At 47.1% G+C, this 22,956-nt stretch overlaps 1 protein-coding gene and 1 long non-coding RNA gene across 4 annotated transcripts; one reads left to right on the top strand and one right to left on the bottom strand.

Moving 5' to 3' along the window:
- Nucleotides 1-1,299: 1,299 nt before the first annotated feature.
- On the top strand, nt 1,300-2,845 carry LOC124884467. The gene is made up of 3 exons (XR_007042443.1): nt 1,300-1,457; nt 1,532-1,590; nt 1,680-2,845. It is a non-coding gene; the product is annotated as an uncharacterized LOC124884467 (long non-coding RNA).
- Nucleotides 2,846-6,143: 3,298 nt separating this feature from the next.
- Nucleotides 6,144-22,282, bottom strand: LOC124884654 (zinc finger protein 883-like). Of its 3 annotated transcripts, none has more exons than XM_047392692.1 (6): nt 21,958-22,282; nt 17,898-18,093; nt 11,714-12,006; nt 11,550-11,616; nt 7,290-8,058; nt 6,144-7,129 (listed from the first exon to the last, which is right to left on the bottom strand). In XM_047392692.1, exons 1-6 carry the CDS (start codon nt 22,153-22,155, stop codon nt 6,340-6,342), a joined length of 2,313 nt encoding a protein of 770 aa, XP_047248648.1. In that variant the 5' UTR covers nt 22,156-22,282; the 3' UTR covers nt 6,144-6,339. The 3 variants fall into 3 exon arrangements, with proteins under 3 accessions (XP_047248648.1, XP_047248649.1, XP_047248650.1); XM_047392693.1 differs by having other exon boundaries at nt 7,290-8,055; XM_047392694.1 differs by lacking the exon at nt 21,958-22,282 and adding an exon at nt 18,193-19,098.
- Between the last annotated feature and the right edge of the window lie 674 nt (nt 22,283-22,956).

The following is a 22,956-nucleotide window of genomic DNA, read 5'->3' as shown; positions in this document are numbered from 1 at the left end:
GTTAACCTTTTCATACAGCTGCTATATGACCATATCTCTGACATTTATAACATCTTAGTGGTGGAGGAATGAAAGGCCTCACAGGAAAACTCAGATATCCTATTTTAACATTTTGTGGCAACACCTTTTCTTCAAAATCTATTAAAATTGACAGGCTTTCTACTCTTTCTCCATTTACATTTTTTGTCAGTCTTTTAAGATTTTTTATCTTTGCACCAACAATGCTTTTTTTTAACTTGTCCATATCTTCCTCCAGAGGAATGCCATAAATTACCCCCCAAATGATTTTATCTTTTTATAATCTTCCTCTCTGTCACCGTTTTCTTGCAAATGTTTTCAACTTGTAAAGCCTTTCTTCTTTGTTACACCAGTAAATATATATATTTCCATCTCTCAAGACCTTCACCATTTCAACATCTCCTATCTTTTTTTTTATTTCTCTAGATAGTGAAATAGGACTCAGGTTCTGTTTTTCTTCTTCATTTTTTGTCTTTAATATTATTTTACATTCTTCCCTTCCGATTTTCCTCCTAACTTCTCTCTCTTCTTCAGAACTGTTTTCTTCCAGCTCTCTTTTACTCCTTTGGCTGTCTAACAATTTCCCTTCTTTACTTCTTCCTCGTCCTCTCCCTCTACTTACTGGCGTCCATTCATCAAAGTCCATATTGTCCTCCTGTGTGTCCATTCTGAATCATTCACATACCAGTTTAACCCTTTTACTGCCACTTCCTAAACTAAATAATTTCTACCACTGTGGTGTTCTAAGTAGACCAACGTTTTCAGATCCCCTACCCTGTTAGTTCTTCGTTGGTTTATGGGCGCGCTAGCACTTCTAGGCGTATGGCTGTCCTCCAGAGATAAAAGGAGTCTGTCTAGAAGTTTACATTTATAGCAAAAAACATTAAAACTAAAGAAATGTACATTTTCTGACGTGAATGTCTGCTTTGTGTCTGTGTCTGGAAAATTTATGACGGAAACCCTGAAGCAGTTCCAGAAGCTGGTCCTTAAAATGCATGTTCTGGTTGTGAAACAGCTGACACCGTGAGAGTTCTGAAGCAAGAGCAACGACACCTTAGCTATGTGGTTCCACTTGCTTAAAGGTCCAGAAACCCAGAGCAGCAGGGGCGTACAGTGACATGAAGTCTCAGAGTTTATGATCCTTTCAGTTTCAGGGAATCGGGTTCTTCTTGTAACAGGTGGCACCACCAGGTGTCACAGCCTCCACAGCCTGAACCTCCATAAAAGGGAAGTTGAAAGGGTGGAATCCAAGTGTTAATTTCCTGTGTGTGAGACCAGGTGTGTGTTGGGCCCACATGTTTCACTGTTTGCTGGCTGAGGAGGTTTGGAGGAAAATTGTTTTAAATCGTTCTTCTTAATAAGTCTGTGCTGACATGGTGTTTTATAGAGGGCCGCATTATTGATGACGTTCTGGTGGTAGCGTTACCTGGGCGCCGCAGGTAGGCTTAGATAATTTGTCTCTTTTAATCAGATTGAATTGTATGTTTTTTATTTTTATACTTTTATTTGGTAGGGCTGCACCAGATCTACTACATCAAGGTTGACTTTAGAGTGCTGGTTTATGCGATGCAGGTATGCAGTGGTTCTAATGTGTTTTTAGATTGATTTGATTAAAGTGATTTAATAAGCATTTAGTAATTTTTGTATTTTTGTTCTTACAGTTTTATCACTGCTTCCTGCTGTCCTTTTAGAATTTGATTTTCTCTTTTGTTAGTCCGCCCAGTTTGGATTGTTTGTCTCCTTTTAGTGCTCGTCAGGGCGGGTTAACAACCTTCCATTTATTGTTTGTTCTGGGGTCACTTCCTGAATACTTATATCCCATGTCACTGTGAATCCTAAATATCTGAGACCCGATCCTGTTTGGTGTGGTCTTGAGTTTGGATTGCATTTGATCGTTTTGCAGTGAATCGAGTGCATCTTAAGTTTGCAGTGAGCATTGTAGTGATTTGTGCGGGTTTGTCCGCCTGTAGTGGTGTTTAAATTCAGGTTGAACATCATTGGATTGACAACGAATAAGTAAAAGTAACGAGGAACCCTCTTATCTGTGTAACAATAAATGTTAACTTCCTTCTGGTTGTTTATTGCCCTTTGGCTTGATGGGTTCATAACATTCCTGAAACCGTTTATTCATTATTAGTGAATTTAATCTTTTATTATAATGGCAATAAAATCCTTTAATGCCATTTATCTATTTGTAAATTCATTCTATTTGATTTCTTGTGGTGTTTTATTCTTCAATGACCCTAACAGACAATTCTGGGTAAAAATATGGAACACAATCAGAAACTAAGCAGACTCCTACAGGTGGAAATAATGATTTTTATTCTGTTTTACAAAACCAAACCTGACAGTTTGTCAGTCAGATTAAACTTCAGACAGACTCTTAGAAACAACATTAAAAGGGTTTAAACCAGGCCAGTTTATCTAGAAAACTAGACCATCAGACTTGATGGTCCCAGTTTGGAACACAAATGTATGTCTGGACCAGGGCTGTCATGTGAGCTGATGGACCAATCAGTGTTGGATACAGTCAGGTTATCTGAGCAGAATGGAAGACATGAAACATGAAGGTGTAACACTGACATGCAATAACAGTGAAAGACTTCATCCCTGAGCTTAAAGATGAAAACGTTTGGATGTCTTCATAAAGCACTCAAGAACTTCCGTCTTTGTGCAGAAGAAAGACAGAGAACTGCAGCTGAGTCAGCAGTTTGTCAGCTTCAGTAACTCTGCAGACCACATCTGCTCGACTTCATTTGGACAATGTTGGGACCCCAACCATGGGTTATAATAGTGACGTCAAAATGAGGCTTTTTGAAGCATAGAATCATTTTGAACCATTGTGTCATAAAGTGGTTCACTACCTGAAGCTTCATTCAAGTCCCTTGGGTGACATCTAGAGGCAGTAGTGAGTGTTGCACCAAATGAAGCCCTCTGAATGTGATGCACCTCTTGTTTAAATAGCACTTATGTATGTATATATGCGGGTTGTACATATGTTTTTAATAACCCAGTAAAGATTCTGAGTAATTAACTCATGAAAAAATAATAATTTAAAAACAATATGAACTGTAGGGGATTACAGATGAAAAATAGCCATTAGACTAATTCTGGCTTCTTTAACTTGAATTGTCATTTATTTTATGAAATTCCACTGTCCCATTTTAAATAACTAAACAATAAATAAATGAAGTGAGAATTTTTGATTTGTCATTCATATTTTCTTGGGGAGTGTGCTTGGTGTAATAAAGAGGGTGCTTGTGTTACTTCAGGTGTTTTTATTCAAGAAAAGTAATTTCTGTACAGTAGAAGAACTCAAACGGTTTCTTTTTTTGAGACAATTTCTCCAGCTTTGGAAAATCTTCTTTCACATGGAACAGAGGAGGCTGGTGTGACAAGGAAGTGTTTGGCTGGGTGGTCTGGATACAGTGAAAGGCTGGGATTCCTTCACTATGAAGTCCACAAGAGCTTCAATCTCTTACTTCCTGGATCCTAAATTTAAAAAATGTGACTTACCATTTAACTGACTGACATTTAACTGTCATTCTTTCTAATTCTGCAGGTACAGAGGTTGGACAATGAATTTGAAACACCTGTCATTTTAGTGTGGGAGGTTTCATGGCTAAATTGGACCAGCCTGGTAACCAGTCTTCATTGATTGCACATTGCACCAGTAAGAGCAGAGTGTGAAGGTTCAATTAGCAGGGTAAGAGCACAGTTTTACTCAAAATATTGAAATGCACACAACATTATGGGTGACATACCAGAGTTGAAAAGAGGACAAATTGTTGGTGCACGTCTTGCTGGCGCATCTGTGACCAAGACAGCAAGTCTTTGTGATGTATCAAGAGCTGTGGACAATGTGAAACATGTATTGTTCTCTGATGAGTCCACCTTTACTGTTTTCCCCACATCCAGGAGAGTTACGGTGTGGAGAAGCCCCAAAGAAGCGTACCACCCAGACTGTTGCATGCCCAGAGTGAAGCATGGGGGTGGATCAGTGATGGTTTGGGCTGCCATATCATGGCATTCCCTTGGCCCAATACTTGTGCTAGATGGGCGCGTCACTGCCAAGGACTACCGAACCATTCTTGAGGACCATGTGCATCCAATGGTTCAAACATTGTATCCTGAAGGCAGTGCTGTGTATCAGGATGACAATGCACCAATACACACAGCAAGACTGGTGAAAGATTGGTTTGATGAACATGAAAGTGAAGTTGAACATCTCCCATGGCCTGCACAGTCACCAGATCTAAATATTATTGAGTCACTTTAGGGTGTTTTGGAGGAGCGAGTCAGGAAACGTTTTCCTCCACCAGTATCACGTAGTGACCTGGCCACTATCCTGCAAGAAGAATGGCTTAAAATCCCTCTGACCACTGTGCAGGACTTGTATATGTCATTCCCAAGATGAATTGACGCTGTATTGGCCGCAAAAGGAGGTCCTACACCATACTAATAAATTATTGTGGTCTAAAACCAGGTGTTTCAGTTTCATTGTCCAACTTCTGTACATCTATGTTATGCTGACCTTGATTGGTGGCACGAGGCTGAGTGTTCTCGTGTTTGGCTCTATAATGCCTCAGCATTGATGACATCAGTCAGTCATTTTCTACCGCTTCTTCCATAGTGGGTCATTGGGAAGCTGGTGCCTATCTCCAGCAGTCTATGGGCGAGAGGCTGGGTTCACCCTGGACAGGTCACCAGTCCATCGCAGGGCAACACACAAACAACCACACACACACTCATTCATACACCTAAGGGTAATTTAGAGTGACCAATTAACCTAACATGTCTTTGGACTGTGGGAGGAAGCCAGAGTACCCGGTGAGAACCCATGCATGCACGGGGAGAACATGCAAACTCCATGCACAAAGACCCCCAGCTGGGAATCGAACCCAGGACCTTCTTGCTGCAAGGCAACAGTGCTACCAACTGCGCCACCGAGCAGCCCATATTATATTATTATACGTCCGCAGCTGCAGGCAAAGCAAACACTGCACCTGTAAAACCAAGATAACAACCCGTTACTGCACCTCTTGCATAACATGATACCATAACTATAAAACTACTACATAGTATAGGCTACAGGCTTTCTAATGAACACTTTGAATGTAAGTTACCTTATTAGGTGGAACCAAATCAAAATATTCCCACTCTTGGGAACGCTTTCTAGATGGTTGCTCCATGACAGAATAATCCACCAAAACTCGGAATATCCAAAAACGAGAGATTTTTGTAACGTATAATACGTGTAGAACGGGGATGTGAACCGGAGCTTGAACCATCTTAAAAACACTGAATCGTGCCAAATGTTTGAAACTCCTTCAGTCAACTCAAAGCAGTCAGCTGACTCGGTCTGAATGAAGCAGTGAAGTGGTTCACACGTCATCGGTGATGTCACATGAAGCAAGCTCCGCCCACTGCTTCACCATAACTACCCTGGTGAGTTTGAAGTGTGCTTTGAAGGCTCGGTGTTGGAGGTAACATCACTAGGTTACAACATTAAAGGCTGGTATGAACTTTTATGGAACTTTCAAAATAAATCACATTCACCTGCTTCCTAACAGCCCAGGAAGAGGAGTCAGAGCTGGAATCTCTCACGAGCCTAAGGCCTACCTTCAAAGAATCCTTGGATCCAAAGTAACTACAAATGTTCATTCATAAAGGGACTAATAAGACAAGTGTGGCTTGACTTTCTAGTGAGGCCTTCAGAAGCTTCAGAAGCTCCCAAGGGATGTCTCAAAGTGACATCAACGAGACCACAGCGCCGCTCGCCCCTCTGCGGGCAGGTTTAGGTAGCGATAGCTACCCGCTGCACCGCGGCCACTAAAGTAGCTGCAACGTGCCTTTGTCGTACAGCTAGGCCGGGCCGGCTAAACAGCCGACCCCCTCACAGCTACTGAGAGTAGCTGCAACGCTAGTCCCTTTGTTCAGCCACGGGGATGACCGGACAGCTTCGCTTCCCTCAACTCGTCGCCCAGAAACCTTTTCCTCAGCACGGTTTGCGTAAGAGATGGTGTTTGGGCAGAGAAGCTTAGTTTAGGATGAAATAATCTGAATGTTTATTTCATGACACTTGTTTTTGTTTGTGTTGAGAAGCTCAGCTATCTAAGTGTTGGTTTTAAAGTTAAAGACAAACTTTATTTAAAGGGTGGTTTGTAAACACAGATCAGACATACAGCCTCCATGTACTAAAGTCAGATGTTGCTAGTTGTTGGACGTCAAAAGCATCTAAAATCATTGCAGTTTTGTGTCCATCATTGATCCAGTTTCTGGTCCTTAGCTGTTTTTCCTCATCTGTTAGGTCTGAGGTGTCTAGTTGGTGAAGTCGGGTGTCCAGGCGAAGACCTCCCTTTGACTCCTGCTTTTGTTGCTAGACTCCAGTGTGTCCTGGGAGTCGTCTCCACAGCGGTGTTTCTTCAGTTGACGAGAGTCAGAGAAGCCCAGGCGGCAGCGGTCACAGGAGTACAGCTTGACACCAGTATGGATCTGCATGTGGGACTTGAGCTGGTTGGACTGCCTGAACCTACGGCTGCATACACTGCACTGGTACGGCTTCTCTCCGGTGTGGACCAGCAGGTGGCGGTGGTAGTTCTGAGGTGTCCTGAACTCTTTGCCGCACTGCTCGCAGCGGTGAGGTTTGACCCCAGTGTGCAGCAGCTCATGCTGCTTCAGCTGCGATGCCTGCAGGAAGCCTTTGCTGCAGAATGTGCAGATGTGGGGCCGGTCACCACTGTGCTGCCGTTGGTGGTAGCGTAACATGTGTCGCAGATGAAAAGTCTTTCCGCAGGTGTTGCAGGTGAACTCTTTGTCCTGCTGGTGGCTCTTCTCGTGCACCCTGAGCGTGCTGCTGCTGCTGAAACTCTTGAGACACATTTTACAGCTGATGGGTTTGACTCCAGTGGATCTCCGGCAACCGTGCTCTGCGCTGGACAGCCGGCTGTCTGGGTCACCATGAACCAGCGCCTGGTGTTTCTGCAGCTGACAGTTGTAGAAAAATGTTTTTCCACAGCAGTCACACATAAAGGGTTTCGCCACACCGTGAACCAGCATGTGGGTCTTCAGAGCCCAGGTCCCTGAAAAACCTTCACCACACTGATGGCATCTGATGGGGAACAAGGGAGGGAAGACAACACCAGGTTAGGACAACAGGCTGATAAATTTTAACTGAGCTTTGAATGTGCTTGAAAATCTGCCGGAACAAAACTGAATCTTTGACAGACCCCACTGCTTCCTGGTTGACCAGTCGGTGTGTGTGTGCGTACCTGTGGGGCTTCTCTCCATTGTGGAGATGCAGGTGTCTCTGCAGGTTGTATTTGAGGCCAAAGCTCAGGCCACAGGTATGGCAGGTGAAGGGTTTCTCTCCGGAGTGGACCACTCGGTGTTGCATCAGACCCATCCTGCATTTGAAAGCCTTGTTGCACTCGCTGCACTTGTATGGCCGCTCGTCTGAATGCGACCTCTTGTGGACACGTAGGTTCCCAGTGGTTGAAAACCTCTTGCCGCAGGTCTGGCAGGGGTACGGCCGCGCCCCGGTATGGACTGTCTGGTGCTCTCTGAGACTTTTCTTCCTGGTGAAACTCTTCCCGCAGACGTCGCACATGAACGGCTTGACTTTGGCATGCGACACCTCGTGGGACCTGAGTGCAGCCATGGAAGTGAAGGTGCGGTCGCAGGTGTGGCACTTCAGAGGAGTTTTCTCCAGCTGATGGGAGGCTTGGTGAACCCGAAGCTGTCGCAGCAGCCGGAACTTCCTGTTGCATTGGTCACACTGCAGCAGCTTGTCAGGGTCACGCTCCTGTGCCTCCCTCAGCTGGTGGCTCTGCTGGTGTTTGAGGAGCGTCTGGGCCTTGTAAAAACCTTTATCGCAGGAGTTGCAGGGGAATGGTTTGCGATGGCTCGCCATATGTTTGCTCAGCTGGTGCTTCTGATGGAAACCTTTGTTGCAGAGCTCACAGAAGAACCTCTTCTCTTTGTAGAGCTCCCTCCTCCTCCACCTCTCCTGCTCCTTCTGGTGTTCCTCAGTCAGAGCTGCTGAATGATGGGAGATAAACAGAGTTTCTGAAACAGTTTCTGCTGCTGTGATAGGGCAGAGACATTGAGGTACCGCCTCCTGTACTGAAAGGTTATAGAAAGCTGACAGAACCATCGGGACCGGGCCCTGATCCGGGGTTTTAATTACAGAAAACAAACACCGCACATGGTACTCTCTCAGGAACTACCAAAAGCGCTCAGGAGACAGACTTTCCAGAACCGTGCGGTATTGCTCTGTTCTGACACATTTTATCTCCAAACAGGAAGTAGAACACATTGAGTAGTTATAGTTCTGAGACCCAAAACATCATTCAAATAAGACCAAAGATTGTGTAACATTTACTTTTCCTTCCCATAGAAAGTACTCCTGGATCAGTGCTTCTTTGTTCTCTTTGTGTCTCTGCTCTGTTCTCTCAAACCTCCAGTCGGTCGTGGCAGATGGCCGCTCACACTGAGCCTGGTTCTGGTTCTGGTGGAGGTTTCTTCCTGTTAAAAGGGAGTTTTTCCTCTCCACTGTCGCTACATGCATGCTCAGTATGAGGGATTGCTGCAAAGTCAACACCAGTGACTGTGTCTGTACATAAAAGAGCCACCGGCCTCCAGTTTTCCAAAAGGGCTGAATTGCCCCTTTTTGGCAGCAGTGACAACACTGCACATCCTAAAGAGGCCCGAAGTAACCCCTTGTTGAAAGCATCTTTAAAAACCACCAAAAGATCAGTGCCTCATGACTCTCCATGCTCAGCTGGGGAAGCACCTGGAGAAGCTCTGAAACAGAATCCTCATTAGAAAGGTCAGCACTGAGCAAATGTCTGCAGCATGCCTCCTCATCTCAGCTGGATCCACAGTTACACAACCACCTGGGAGATGAAGAGAGACCATTTGTTTCTTCTGAGCACTCTGACTTCTTCAAATTAAAGAAAGGTCCGCTCCATATCCTGAAGCTTTGTGATCCGAGCCTGAACTAAATTCATTTTCTTTCAATGCAAATTAGTCTATGAAGTCTAGAGAAAATAGTTTCTAATCAAATGTGTGAACATTTATACAGCAATGACCTGTTTGAAGAGTTTCAGTCAGGTTTCAGAGCTCATCATAGCACTGAAACAGCTCTGCTGAAAGTCACTAATGATATTCTTATGGTCTCAGATAATGGACTTGTGTCTGTTCTGGTTCTGTTAGATCTCAGTGCTGCATTTGATCCAGTCGACCATAATATTCTCTTAGAAAGGCTGGAATATGCTGTAGGGATCAGGGGAACAGCGCTAGGCTGGTTTAAATCTTATCTGTCTGACAGATTCCAGTTTGTTCATGTAAATGATAAATCATCTTTAAACTCCAGGGTTAATTGTGGAGTACCACATGGTTCAGTACTTGGGCCAATTCTCTTTACTATATATATGCTTCCAATAGGTCAAATTATCAGGCAGCATGGGATACATTTTCACTGTTATGCTGATGATACTCAGCTTTATTTATCCATAAATCCTGATGAACCCAACCAGTTAGATAGACTACAAGCATGTCTTGAAGATATAAAAACTTGGATGACTTTAAATTTTCTGCTTCTAAATTCAGACAAGACAGAAGTTGTCGTCTTTGGACCGGAGTCTTTAAAAAAGAAACTGCTTAGTCAATCACTTAACCTGGATGGCATTAAATTGACCTCTGGTAATAAAGTAAAAAACCTTGGTGTTAACTTTGACTAGGACATGTCATTTAAATCCCATATTAAACAGGTTTCTAGGATTTCCTTCTTTCATCTCCAGAACATTACCAAAATTAGAAATATCCTGTCCAGGAGTGATGCTGAAAAACTAGTCCATGCATTTGTTACTTCAAGGCTGGACTATTGTAATTCTTTACTATCAGGATGTCCACAAAATGCAGTTAAAAACCTTCAGCTGATTCAAAATGCTGCAGCAAGAGTTCTGATGAAAATTAAAAAGAGAGATCATATTTCTCCTATTTTAGCTTCCCTTCATTGGCTCCCTGTTAAATCCAGAATATAATTTAAAATTCTCCTCCTCACATATAAAGCCCTTAATGATCTAGCTCCATCATACATCAGAGATCTGATTGGTCCATATGTTCCTAACAGAGCACTTTGTTCTCAGACTGCAGGTTTACTGATGGTTTCTAGAGTCTCTAGAAGTAGAATGGGAGGCAGATCCTTTAGTTATCAGGCTCCTCTCCTGTGGAACCAGCTCCCAGTTTTAGTCCGTGAGGCAGACACCCTGTCTACTTTTAAGGCTAGGCTTAAAACTTTCCTTTTTGATAAAGCTTATAGTTAGAGTGACTTAGGTTATCCTGAGCTATCTGTGTAGTTATGCTGCTATAGGCTTAGACTGCTGGAGGATATAATGACCACTTTCACCCTCTTCGCTACATTCTCACACTACTCTCCAATTTTGCATTATTTGCTGTTATTTCAGCTTTTAACTTTGTTCTCTCTATTCTCTTCATAGAAGCTACACCTGGCCTGACTCTGTGTCTACCTGTGACACCTTTCTGGAGAGGGGAATCGTCTGAGCTTCTGCTGGCAACAACTTAATGCTCACCCTTCTACAGATGATCCACATAGGTCCTGTCTTTCAGTGTTTAACCCTTTCTCTCTCCTAGACATGGCTACTGACTGAGCTTCTACTGTGACTAACTCTATCTGCTCTCTTTCAGACTCTAACCTTGAAAACTGGATCAGAGTTTATCTGTTCTTTCTTTCTAGATGAAACGACTAAAGGAGCTACATTCATTAACATTTACTTTTCCTTCCCATAGAAAGTACTCCTGGATCAGTGCTTCTTTGTTCTCTTTGTGTCTCTGCTCTGTTCTCTCAAACCTCCAGTCGGTCGTGGCAGATGGCCGCTCACACTGAGCCTGGTTCTGGTTCTGCTGGAGGTTTCTTCCTGTTAAAAGGGAGTTTTTTCTCTCCACTGTCGCTACATGCATGCTCAGTATGAGGGATTGCTGCAAAGTCAACGCCAGTGACTCTCCACTGTCGCTACATGCCTCGTGAATTGGCGCTATATAAATAAACTGAATTGAATGAATAAGACCTGGAGTCCGAGTCCTCATGGGTCCAAAAAAAACAAAGTGGACTGGGTTCCCTGCACAACATGTTAATGTTAGAGCTGTGTCCGACTAAAACCAGAACACATGACCAGACAAAGACCTTTCTAGTGTTAACCGACTAATCAAATGGACAGAAACTATTACCATGGTAACACGTCTGGTTCCCCTGACTGAATTACGTCAAAAACAAGAAAATTATCAGAATGACCTGGTTCTGTCTAGTCTAACTCGGTTCTGTCCAGTCCGACACCCGGTTGCATCCAGTCTGACCCCTGATTACGTCTAGTCTGACCCAGTTGCATCTAGTCTGACCCGGTTGGGTCCCGTCTGATCTGGTTCTGTCTAGTCGGACCCAATCTCGTCCATTCTGACTGCAGCAGTTTGTATGTTTCTAAAAGAAGTTCAATCATAAAACAGAATTTCACCTGTTAGACTCTCAATGACCATTGGACCTCCATCGTCCAGTTCTTCTGGTTCTATTGTTTCTGCAGCCTGAAGACACCATGAGAGGTGAAGGAGACATCACTCAGTAGAACCAGGGATAGTAAAATTTGTTTGTTCTGATTCTGCTGAGTGCTCATGAACTCACTATGGTCATGTCTTCTTGATGTGGGGCTGTGTCTTCACCTGGAGGATCTTTGGCTGGTTTATCTTTGGTCACAGGTCCTGTGAAGATCTGGGTTGTCCCTAAAACCACCTCAGCCTCAACCTCAGGCAAACCCGGAACACCTGGATCCATTGTCTCCTGGAGCTCCTGAGCATAGCAGCTGTGCTGGCTCCCGATTGGCTGTTGGAGAGCAAGATGGGTGAAGACCGTAGGAACTGGATCGCTACAGGTGGACCGTGCTGAGCCAGAAACCATCTCAAGGTCAGCAAACCCGGCTGAAAGATCCAAAAATACAGACACACCACAGAAATATATAAAATACAGACTGACAGTAAAAGCATCACTGTGAACATCCATCCATCGTCTAAACTAGTGATGGGTTCAGTGTGCCGATGCCTCGGAGCGCGTCGAGGAATCCAGGAAGACGTTCGAGGCCTCGATTGGAAGTATAAGGGTCAGCACAACGCTGCTGATTCACAATCACATTTAGTTGTCTTGGGATCGTACTGCGTGGGCCTTAGCAATCTGTTTGAGAGTCATTTGTTGCTTTGGAATCAGCGAGAAAGGTGAGAATATTGGAACAAATAGAAGTATATTTATCACAACTTGTATAAAATTGCAGTTGGTAGTCTAGTGTTTAAGAGTTGGCACTTGCACCTTAGCAAGGAACATATTTTTATAAATCTATCTTGGAAAAAAATTTGATTCTCAGGGAGGCCTCACCTGGTTAAATGAAGACCGTTATTATAAGCATTAGAGGTATAAGTAACATAAGCAAATTCACATCACCTCTCCCCCATATGTTTCCACTTTTCCTTTTGATCCAGCCATTGTATCATAAAGACAGATTAAGATCATTCATTTGTTTAGCCAATTTAAAGCTCGTTCGTTCGTCGTCTTCCGCTTATCCAGGACCGGGTCGCGGGGGCAGCAGACTCAGCAGAGACGCCCAGACGTCCCTCTCTCCAGACACCTCCTCCAGCTCCTCCAGGGGGAGCCCAAGGCGTTCCCAGGCCAGCCGAGAGACATAGTCCCTCCAGCGTGTCCTGGGCCGTCCCCTGGGCCTCCTCCCGGTGGGACGTGCCTGGAACACCTCCCGAGGAAGGCGTCCAGGAGGCATCCGGTATAGATGCCCGAGCCACCTCAACTGGCTCCTCTCAATGTGGAGGAGTAGCGGCTCTACTCCGAGCTCCTCCTGGATGGCCGAGCTCCTCACCCTATCTCTAAGGGAGTGCCCGGCCACCCTACGGAGGAAGCTCATTTCAGCCGCTTGTATCCGTGATCTCGTTCTTTCGGTCATGACCCAAAGTTCATGGCCATAGGTGAGGGTAGGAACGTAGACCGACCGGTAAATAGAGAGATTTGCTTTTCGGCTCAGCTCTCTCTTCACCACAATGGACCGGCACAGCGCCCCCATTACTGTGGCAGCTGCACCGATCCGTCTGTCGATCTCCCGCTCCATTCTTCCCTCACTCGTGAACAAGACCCCGAGATACTTAAACTCCTCCACTTGAGGCAGGAACTCCCCTCCAACCTGAAGAGGACAAGCCACCCTTTTCCGGTCGAGAACCATGGCCTCGGACTTGGAGGAGCTGATCCTCATCCCAGCCGCTTCACACTCGGCTGCGAACCGCCACAGCGCATGCTGTAGGTCTTGGCTAGAGGGGGCAAGCAGGACCACGTCATCCGCAAAAAGAAGAGACGAAATCCACTGGTCCCCAAACCAGACCCCCCCCGGCCCTTGGCTGCGTCTAGAAATCCTGTCCATAAAAGTTATGAACAGGACCGGCGACAAAGGGCAGCCCTGCCGGAGTCCAACATGCACTGGGAACAGGTCCGACTTAGTGCCGGCAATGCGGACCAAACTCCTGCTCCGCTCGTACAGGGACCGGATGGCCCCTAATAAAGGGCCCCCGATTCCATACTCCTGGAGCACCCCCCACAGGGCATCACGAGGGACACAGTCGAATGCCTTCTCCAGGTCCACAAAACACATGTGAACCGGTTGGGCAAACTCCCATGAACCCTCGAGCACCCTGTAGAGGGTATAGAGCTGGTCCAGTGTTCCACGGCTGGGACGAAAACCACACTGTTCCTCCTGAAGCCGAGGTTCGACTATCGGTCGGACTCTCCTCTCCAATACCCTGGCGTAGGCCTTACCAGGGAGGCTGAGGAGTGTGATCCCCCTGTAGTTGGAACACACCCTCCGGTCCCCCTTCTTATAAAGGGGGACCACCACCCCAGTCTGCCAGTCCAGAGGCACTGTCCCCGACCGCCACGCAATGTTGAAGAGGCGTGTCAACCATGACAGCCCTACAACATCCAGACACTTGAGGTACTCAGGGCGGATCTCATCCACCCCCGAAGCCTTGCCACCAGCGGAGCTTTTTAACCACCTCGGTGACTTCAGCCTGGGTGATGAAAGAGTCCAACCCCGAGTCCCCAGCCTCTGTTTCCACCACGGAATGCGTGATGGCAGGATTGAGGAGATCCTCGAAGTACTCCTTCCACCGCCCGATAATGTCCTCAGTCGAGGTCAGCAGTCTCCCGCCCCCACTATAAACAGTGTTGGCAAAGCACTGCTTCCCCCTCCTGAGGCGCCGGACGGTTTGCCAGAATCACTTCGAGGCCAACCGGTAGTCCTTCTCCATGGCCTCACCGAACTCTTCCCAGGCCCGAGTTTTTGCCTCTGCCACAGCCCGGGCCGCAGCACGCTTGGCCTCACGGTACCCGTCAGCCGCCTCAGGAGTCCCACAAGCCAACCACAGCCGATAGGACTCCTTCTTCAGCTTAACAGCATCCCTTACTGCCGGTGTCCACCACCGGGTTCTGGGATTGCCGCCACGACAGGCACCGCAGACCTTACGGCCGCAGCTACGGGCAGCAGCATCGACAATAGATGCAGAGAACATGGTCCACTCGGACTCTATGTCTCCAACATCCCCCGGGATCTGGTCGAAGCTCTCCCGGAGGTGGGAGTTGAATACATCCCTGGCCGAGGGCTCCGCCAGGCGTTCCCAGCAGACCCTCACTATGCGCCTGGGCCTCCCAAGTCTGTCCGGCTTTCTCCTCCTCCAGTGGATCCAACTCACCACCGGGTGATGATCAGTGGACAGCTCAGCCCCTCTCTTCACCCAAGTGTCCAAAACATGCGGCCGAAGGTCTGATGATACGACAACAAAGTCGATCATCGACCTCCTGCCTAGGGTGTCCTGGTGCCAAGTGCACTGATGGACACCTTACGTTTGAACATGGTGTTCGTTATGGACAATCCGTGACTAGCACAGAAGTCCAATAACAAAACACCACTCGGATTCAGATCGGGGAGGCCATTCCTCCCGATCACGCCTCTCCAGGTGTCACAGTCGTTCCCCACGTGGGCGTTGAAGTCCCCCAGCAGAATAATGGAGTCCCCGGGAGGGGCACTATCCAGCACCCCCGACAGGGACGCCAAGAAGGCAGGGTACTCTGCACTACCATTCGGCCCGTAGGCTGAAATGATAGTTAGAGACCTCTCCCCAACCTGAAGGCGCAGGGATACAACCCTCTCATCCACTGGGGTAAACCCCAACACGAGACGGCTGAGCTGGGGGGCAACAAGCAAACCCACACCAGCCCGCCGCCTCTCCCCGTGGGCCACTCCAGAGTAGAAGAGAGTCCAACCCCTCTCAAGGAGATGGGTTCCAGAGCCCACGCTGTGCGTGGAGGCGAGCCCGACTATTTCTAGTCGATATCTCTCGACCTCCCGCACAAGCTCAGGCTCCGTTCCCCCCCAGCGAGGTGACATTCCACGTCCCTAGAGCCAACCTAAGCATCCGGGGATTGGGCCGTTGAGGTCTCCACCTTCGTCCGCCACCCAATCCTCTTTGCACCGGTCCCTCACGGTTCCCCCTGCAGGTGGTGGGCCCACTGGGGGATGGCCTCGTGTCTCTCGTTCGGGCTTGGCCCGGCCGGGTCCCGCGAGGAGCAACCCGGCCACCAGGCGCTCTCCGACGAGTCCCGACCCCAGGCCTGGCTCCAGGGTGGGACCCCGGATCCGCCGTACCGGGCGACGTCACGTGCCTCGATATTGTGTTCTTCATGAGGGGTTCTTGAACCATTCTTTGTCTGACCCATCACCTAGAACCTGCAACAGTGTTATCAGCTGCAGCACCGTGCCTATAGACTCAAACCCAGAGAAATAAATCAGAACCAAACAAGTTCTAAAGGTTTCTGATGAAGGTCATGGAAAATGTTTATTGATGAAGTTTGAAGCAGAAATAAACCAACATTTCCGCCATTGGAAAGTTAACGAGGCTCATTTCTCTGCTGTATCACATTATTTCTTAATGATGGACTCAAATTTCTTGTTAGGTAGGAACCCGAGGTGGTGGTCTGAGATACTTGATCTTCATTCAAGGTTCTGCAGAGATTGAGGCCGTTCAGTTCAGAACTCATTTATCTGCACCTAATCATGTCAAACACCTATAGGTGTTTTCCTCGGTGTTCTGCTGCGTTTGAAGGTTTAGCAGCAGTAGCCTGGCAGGGTGGATTTTTTCCTTCTCTCCGAGTCTGCTGCTCTATGTCTGATGTTCAGTTCCTCCTCTAGTGATCGTAGTACGTGTAATAAATGTTGGATTTTTGAAGCTTAGGAGGCAAGGGTGTTAGAAACCAGCAGATAATAGAGGCCCCTCAACCAGCGTGGAGCCGTCGAGGGTAGCTCCCCGCAGCCCACCGAGGGTCACGGCCTGCCGAGGTTAGCTCCCCGCAGCCCGCCGAGGGTCGCGGCCCGCCGAGGGTAGCTCCCCGCAGCCCACCGAGGGTCACGGCCTGCCGAGGGTAGCTCCCCGCAGCCCACCGAGGGTAGCTCCCCACGGCCCACTGAGGGTCACGGCCTGCCGAGGGTAGCTCCCCGCAGCCTACCGAGGGTAGCTCCCCGCAGCCTACCGAGGGTAGCTCCCCGCAGTCCACCGAGGGTAGCTCCCCACGGCCCGCCGAGGGTCACGGCCTGCCGAGGGTAGCTCCCCGCAGCCCACCGAGGGTCACGGCCTGCCGAGGGTAGCTCCCCGCAGCCCGCCGAGGGTCACGGCCTGCCGAGGGTAGCTCCCCGCAGCCCACCGAGGGTCACGGCCTGCCGAGGGTAGCTCCCCGCAGCCCACCGAGGGTCACGGCCTGCCGAGGGTAGCTCCCCGCAGCCCGCCGAGGGTCACGGCCCGCCAAGGGTAGCTCTCTGCAGCAGTCCTTCAGCTGCAGTGTGTAAGTAAGACCAGGGTCAGCATTAGCCCCGCCCACCAGAGTTAGATGGGTCAGGTTGACAGTTTCAATAATTTAAGGATGACACAGCTGCACTGGAGCCATGAAACAGATTAATATAAAGTCAAATAAATATATTATTTTTAAATGAATTTATTTTAAGAAAATATTAAAAAAATAACAAAAATGCTAAAAATGACAATAAAAAGGTACATTATTTATTTCATGGCACAGTCACATTTATTTATTTAAAGATACATTTATTTAATTGATTTTGGCCCTTTTGGCCCTCCATACTAACCAGGAAGCAGAGTCGTAGTTTAGCAGACCTCTCTGCAGCTTCAGTTAGTGAAAAGCACACAACCATGAGGCAGACACCTTGTTAACTTTTAAGACTTGGCTTAAAATGTCTCGTTTTCAAAAAAGTGGAGTACTGGCCCAGAGCTCATCTGTTACTCCCTTGGATGAAGCTACTGCTCTTAATTCTCTTAAGCTTTTCTTTAACACAGAAAGTACTCCTGGGTCATTGCTTCATTGGTTGTTTTCTGTGTTCTGTCCGCTCATTTTCCCAGTTGATTGCACCAGATGGCTGCTCATACACAGGTTGGTTCTGCTGGAGGTTTCTTCCTGTTCTTCCTGAAGGGATTGCTGCAAAACCAGCGTCTTGATGTAATCAGCTGGGCTTTAATCTAAACTGTCATTAGAAACGGATCTTGACTGCATTGTACATTTACATAGTCTGTCTATATGATTGGACTGGATCAATTATGTATTATTCTATGTAAACCTGACCTGTTTGTCTTGTAAAGTGCCTCGATGGGACATTTGTTGTAAAGTGAAGGTAAAGAAATAAAATGAACTGAATTCCAGCTGAGAAGATTCTCACTCTGTCTTATAGAAGAACAAAGTTGTTGGTTCCTCTTCAAAGCCTCACCTGATCGAACTTTAGGAACCTTGTGGTTCTTCAGAGCAGTACAGGGTTTCAGGTTCTGTGGTTCTTCGCCCTCCAGTCGTCTCACTTTGTCCCTCAGAGTTTCGTTCTCCGTCAGAACAGTGAGGCAGAGTTCTCTAAAGACCCTACAGAGCTTACGGACCGCCTCTCTGGACATCAGAATCAACATGCTGCTTAGCTGCAGGGCGAAAGAGTCACAGGTTAATTTGAGCAGAGTGGAGAGAAAGCAGCTTACAGAACAAAGGTTCAATCACAGTGAACTGAGCAGAACCAAAACCTCTAGCCCAGAGTCCGGCAGTATCTGTTCCTGAAGATGTTCTTCTCATCACTTTTTAATTGCTGAACCTGCTTCCTCTCTGTGCTCAGTACAAAAGCTCTTCCCATGAAGCCTGGCGGACAGCTGGATCTCTGAGCCTCAGTGTCGGACTCTATTATCCACCTCATCAGCAGTCAGGTACTGGCTGACCCGCTCAGATCCAGCAGCAGGATGTGAACCCTTGCTCTGATCATGTGGCTGACCCAATCAGAGCTGATCAATTTCTGAAACCCTTGTGTGTGTTTTCAATTAATATTTCCAAAATTCTTGGATCTGAACATGACAAGCATCTCTGCAGCTGGACTGAGCGGAGTCCAGTTCAGGTTCAAGCTGTAACATTTAATGTCAGCAGGTAACATGCAAGCTGACTGATGGATCACCCAGAACCAGAACTTCACAGAACCCTAACCAAAGTTATCTGTGTTCCTTCAGGAACTCAGCAGCTAGAACCTATAGGTTCTTGCAGGCACAGAACCAGTTTGCCCAGTTTACTCCAGGCTGCTGGATGGTGATCAGGCTGCCTTCTCTGCCCAGTTAACAGAGTCACAGTTTGGAGAATTCCTGATAAAAAAGATGAATTGAATATTCCTTAGAACATCAACCCTGATCCGTCTTTCCATCAGCGGCAGAGACCCTGATATCCTCAACCAACCAGACTGGGTAAACTGGTTCTGTTCCTGCAGGTCCTTTAGTTCATGCTGATGATGATCATATGTGGGAGCACATGATCCAGATTCCACCAAACCTGGAATCATTTCACCTTCATTTCAGGATTTTACACGGATTTTTTTTTTTTTTACCGTGTCCTGTCCAGCAGAATATCGCTCAGAACTGTTGTCTGAGTGCCAAGAAGAAGCCCAACAGATTTACTTTCACAAGCAGAGCATCACAGCTAATGCTTTAAAGCTCTGCTTGATATTTATTAAAGAAACTTTATTATAAACTTATTTTCAATTGTTACGGACACGGAGACTGAAATGAAAAGGAAAAATGAAGCTTCAAAAAAGAGAGAGATGGGGGAAAAAGGAGGGAAGAGTGGAGGAGAGAAAGAAGGATGAAGAGAATACAAGATTACACCCTGCTTGCTTATACACCTACAGCTGTTTTTTTTTTTTAACAAAATAGTACACTGTAATTCTGAATGTAAAATGTACTTAGTTAGAGGTGCAGCCCAAAATAGAACATCTGTGTATCTGTCAACACCTGAAGCTTAACACCTGTGAGTATGGGTGTGGACGCGCTTTTGTAGACAAGGTTTCTCCACAAAAATATGCAATAGCGAGTGTGAGGACCCACAGACCTGCCCCATGGTCCCTGGACGGACACTGAGGAGAACTGAGTCACAGACATCTAAAGGCCCCCCAAAGCACAAGAACCCCAGGAGAACCACCGCCGGGACTACCGCAACCCCCCCAAAGAAGAGCAGTGAAGAGTCCCAGGGGAACCACCCTGCAGTGACAGTGCAGAAGCCCCAGGGGGCCGCAGCGACGAGTCCATAGGCCCCGCCGGCAGCCGTCCACGCCCGAGCAGATCCAGCCGTGGACCCAAAGGCCCAAGACCCCGGGACACACCTCCACCCAAGCAGAGGCCCGACAGAGCCCAGGGGGCCAGGCCCCGGCAAGCAGCCACTGGGAGTGAGACAGCCCACACCAAAGCACCCGGCCGCGGACACCGAGAACCACAAGTATACCAGTGGGCAGAGACTCCAACCACCAGCAGGCGGTGTGGCGGGGAGGAAGCTGATCCAGGAGAGGGAGCAGTTCAAGACCCAACCTGTCACAAAAAAACAGGCACACACAGTCACAATCACTCACTCCCACCCTCATGCATACACATAAAATCACTCACACCCAACATAAGGATAACAACAATGGACGTCATACACTCACTCACACTCCCCATGCATACTATATACTCCCAGGTCCAGGCGCCTGTACCCCCTCAGGGCAACCAGCCCCCGGACCCGCGCCGGTACTGCCCAGACCCGGGTGACCCCGGCCCAGCTCCAGCCACCCTGCCCCCGAACCCAGTCCCCAACAACCCCCATCCACCTCCGGAGGGGGATTTTACTCGGATTTAAAATTAATAATAATAATAATAATAAAGCTAAATGTGTTTTTGTGTCTTTGTGGCTGATTATAAATATCTGATTCTACATAAATGAACGGAACCTTTGGGCCGAATAAAGCACAGCTCCAGTCAGTTAACTGAGATTTCTTCTGACCAATGAAAAGGCAGAATCACTCATCAGACATCGTCTATTGGACGGCTCACCGTCACTTGTAAACTACAATGGTTGGACAATGAAAGTGAAACACCTGTCATTTTAGTGTGGGAGGTTTCATGGCTAAATTGGACCAGCCTGGTAGCCAGTCTTCATTGATTGCACATTGCACCAGTAAGAGCAGAGTGTGAAGGTTCAATTAACAGGGTAAGAGCACAGTTTTACTCAAAATATTGAAATACACAACATTATGGGTGACATACCAGAGTTCAAAAGAGGACAAATTGTTGGTGCACGTCTTGCTGACGCATCTGTGACCAAGACAGCAAGTCTTTGTGATGTATCAAGAGCCACGGTATCCAGGGTAATGTCAGCATACCACCAAGAAGGACGAACCACATCCAACAGGATTAACTGTGGACGCAAGAGGAAGCTGTCTGAAAGGGATGTTCGGGTGCTAACCCGGATTGTATCCAAAAAAACATAAAACCACGGCTGCCCAAATCACGGCAGAATTAAATGTGCACCTCAACTCTCCTGTTTCCACCAGAACTGTCCGTCAGGAGCTCCACAGGGTCAATATACACGGCCGGGCTGCTATAGCCAAACCTTTGGTCACTCATGCCAATGCCAAACGTTGGTTTCAATGGTGCAAGGAACGCAAATCTTGGGCTGTGGACAATGTGAAACATGTATTGTTCTCTGATGAGTCCACCTTTACTATTTTCCCCACATCCGGAGAGTTACGGTGTGGAGAAGCCCCAAAGAAGCGTACCACCCAGACTGTTGCATGATCAGAGTGAAGCATGGGGGTGGATCAGTGATGGTTTGGACTGCCATATCATGGCATTCCCTTGGTCCAATACTTGTGCTAGATGGGCGCGTCACTGCCAAGGACTACCGAACCATTCTTGAGGACCATGTGCATCCAATGGTTCAAACATTGTATCCTGAAGGCGGTGCCGTGTATCAGGATGACAATGCACCAATACACACAGCAAGACTGGTGAAAGATTGGTTTAATGAACATGAAAGTGAAGTTGAACATCTCCCATGGCCTGCACAGTCACCAGATCTAAATATTATTGAGCCACTTTGGGGTGTTTTGGAGGAGCGAGTCAGGAAACGTTTTCCTCCACCAGTATCACGTAGTGACCTGGCCACTATCCTGCAAGAAGAATGGTTTAAAATCCCTCTTACCACTGTGCAGGACTTGTATATGTCATTCCCAAGACGAATTGATGCTGTATTGGCCGCAAAAGGAGGTCCTACACCATACTAATAAATTATTGTGGTCTAAAACCAGGTGTTTCAGTTTCATTGTCCAACTTCTGTAGTTATTGGAACGAAGCAGTTTTTGATATTTTGGATCAGAACATTTCCTAAGGAACAGAGAAGGTCCCGAATCTGAGATTTGAAGGCGGCAGGTAATTTCAAACTGCAAAACGTTCAGAAAACACAGCTGCTTACGGAACCGAACCCTAATCAAGTCTAGTTTTTACCTGCTTCCGCTTCTCTTCTGGTTTCCGATGACCCATCATTACAGAACCAGCAGCTGATACCTGCTGACCCAGCAGAACCACCTCAGTTACTGATTCCTGCTGTCCAATCAGAACTTCCACAGCAGCCTCCAGCAGCAGCTGTAGAACCAGTTCGGTCTGACGGCAAAAAATGTCCTCTGCAGTTCTGAGATGCTGCATGATGAACCGAACCGGAGCCTAGACTCTACTCAGACGACAAACTGTTGCAATTGGGCGGTTCTGTTCCAATCAAAACGAACTATCTCTGGTCCATCAGTCCAACATGGCGCCTCATCCTTTGTTTACATCCCGGATACTAGTTCTTCTTCTTTTTATTCCGGTTGGCTGCAGGTTGGTCGAGGCGCAATGCTGCCCTCTGGCGGCTGCGGCCTGCTGTTCATCAGCAGCTCCAGCAGACAGAAACCACAGAGAGTAAATACAGGTCCTTCTCAAAATAATAGCATATTGTGATAAAGTTCATTATTTTTCATAATGTCATGATGAAAATTTAACATTCATATATTTTAGATTCATTGCACACTAACTGAAATATTTCAGGTCTTTTATTGTCTTAATACGGATGATTTTGGCATACAGCTCATGAAAACCCAAAATTCCTATCTCACAAAATTAGCATATTTCATCCGACCAATAAAAGAAAAGTGTTTTTAATACAAAAAACGTCAACCTTCAAATAATCATGTACAGTTATGCACTCAATACTTGGTCGGGAATCCTTTGGCAGAAATGACTGCTTCAATGCGGCGTGGCATGGAGGCAATCAGCCTGTGGCACTGCTGAGGTCTTATGGAGGCCCAGGATGCTTCGATAGCGGCCATTAGCTCATCCAGAGTGTTGGGTCTTGAGTCTCTCAACGTTCTCTTCACAATATCCCACAGATTCTCTATGGGGTTCAGGTCAGGAGAGTTGGCAGGCCAATTGAGCTCAGTGATACCATGGTCAGTAAACCATTTACCAGTG

Source organism: Girardinichthys multiradiatus, chromosome 18 (genome assembly GCF_021462225.1).
Source record: "Girardinichthys multiradiatus isolate DD_20200921_A chromosome 18, DD_fGirMul_XY1, whole genome shotgun sequence".
NCBI classification, from domain to species: Eukaryota; Metazoa; Chordata; class Actinopteri; order Cyprinodontiformes; family Goodeidae; genus Girardinichthys; species Girardinichthys multiradiatus.
This window is presented reverse-complemented; position numbering and strand designations above follow the sequence as displayed.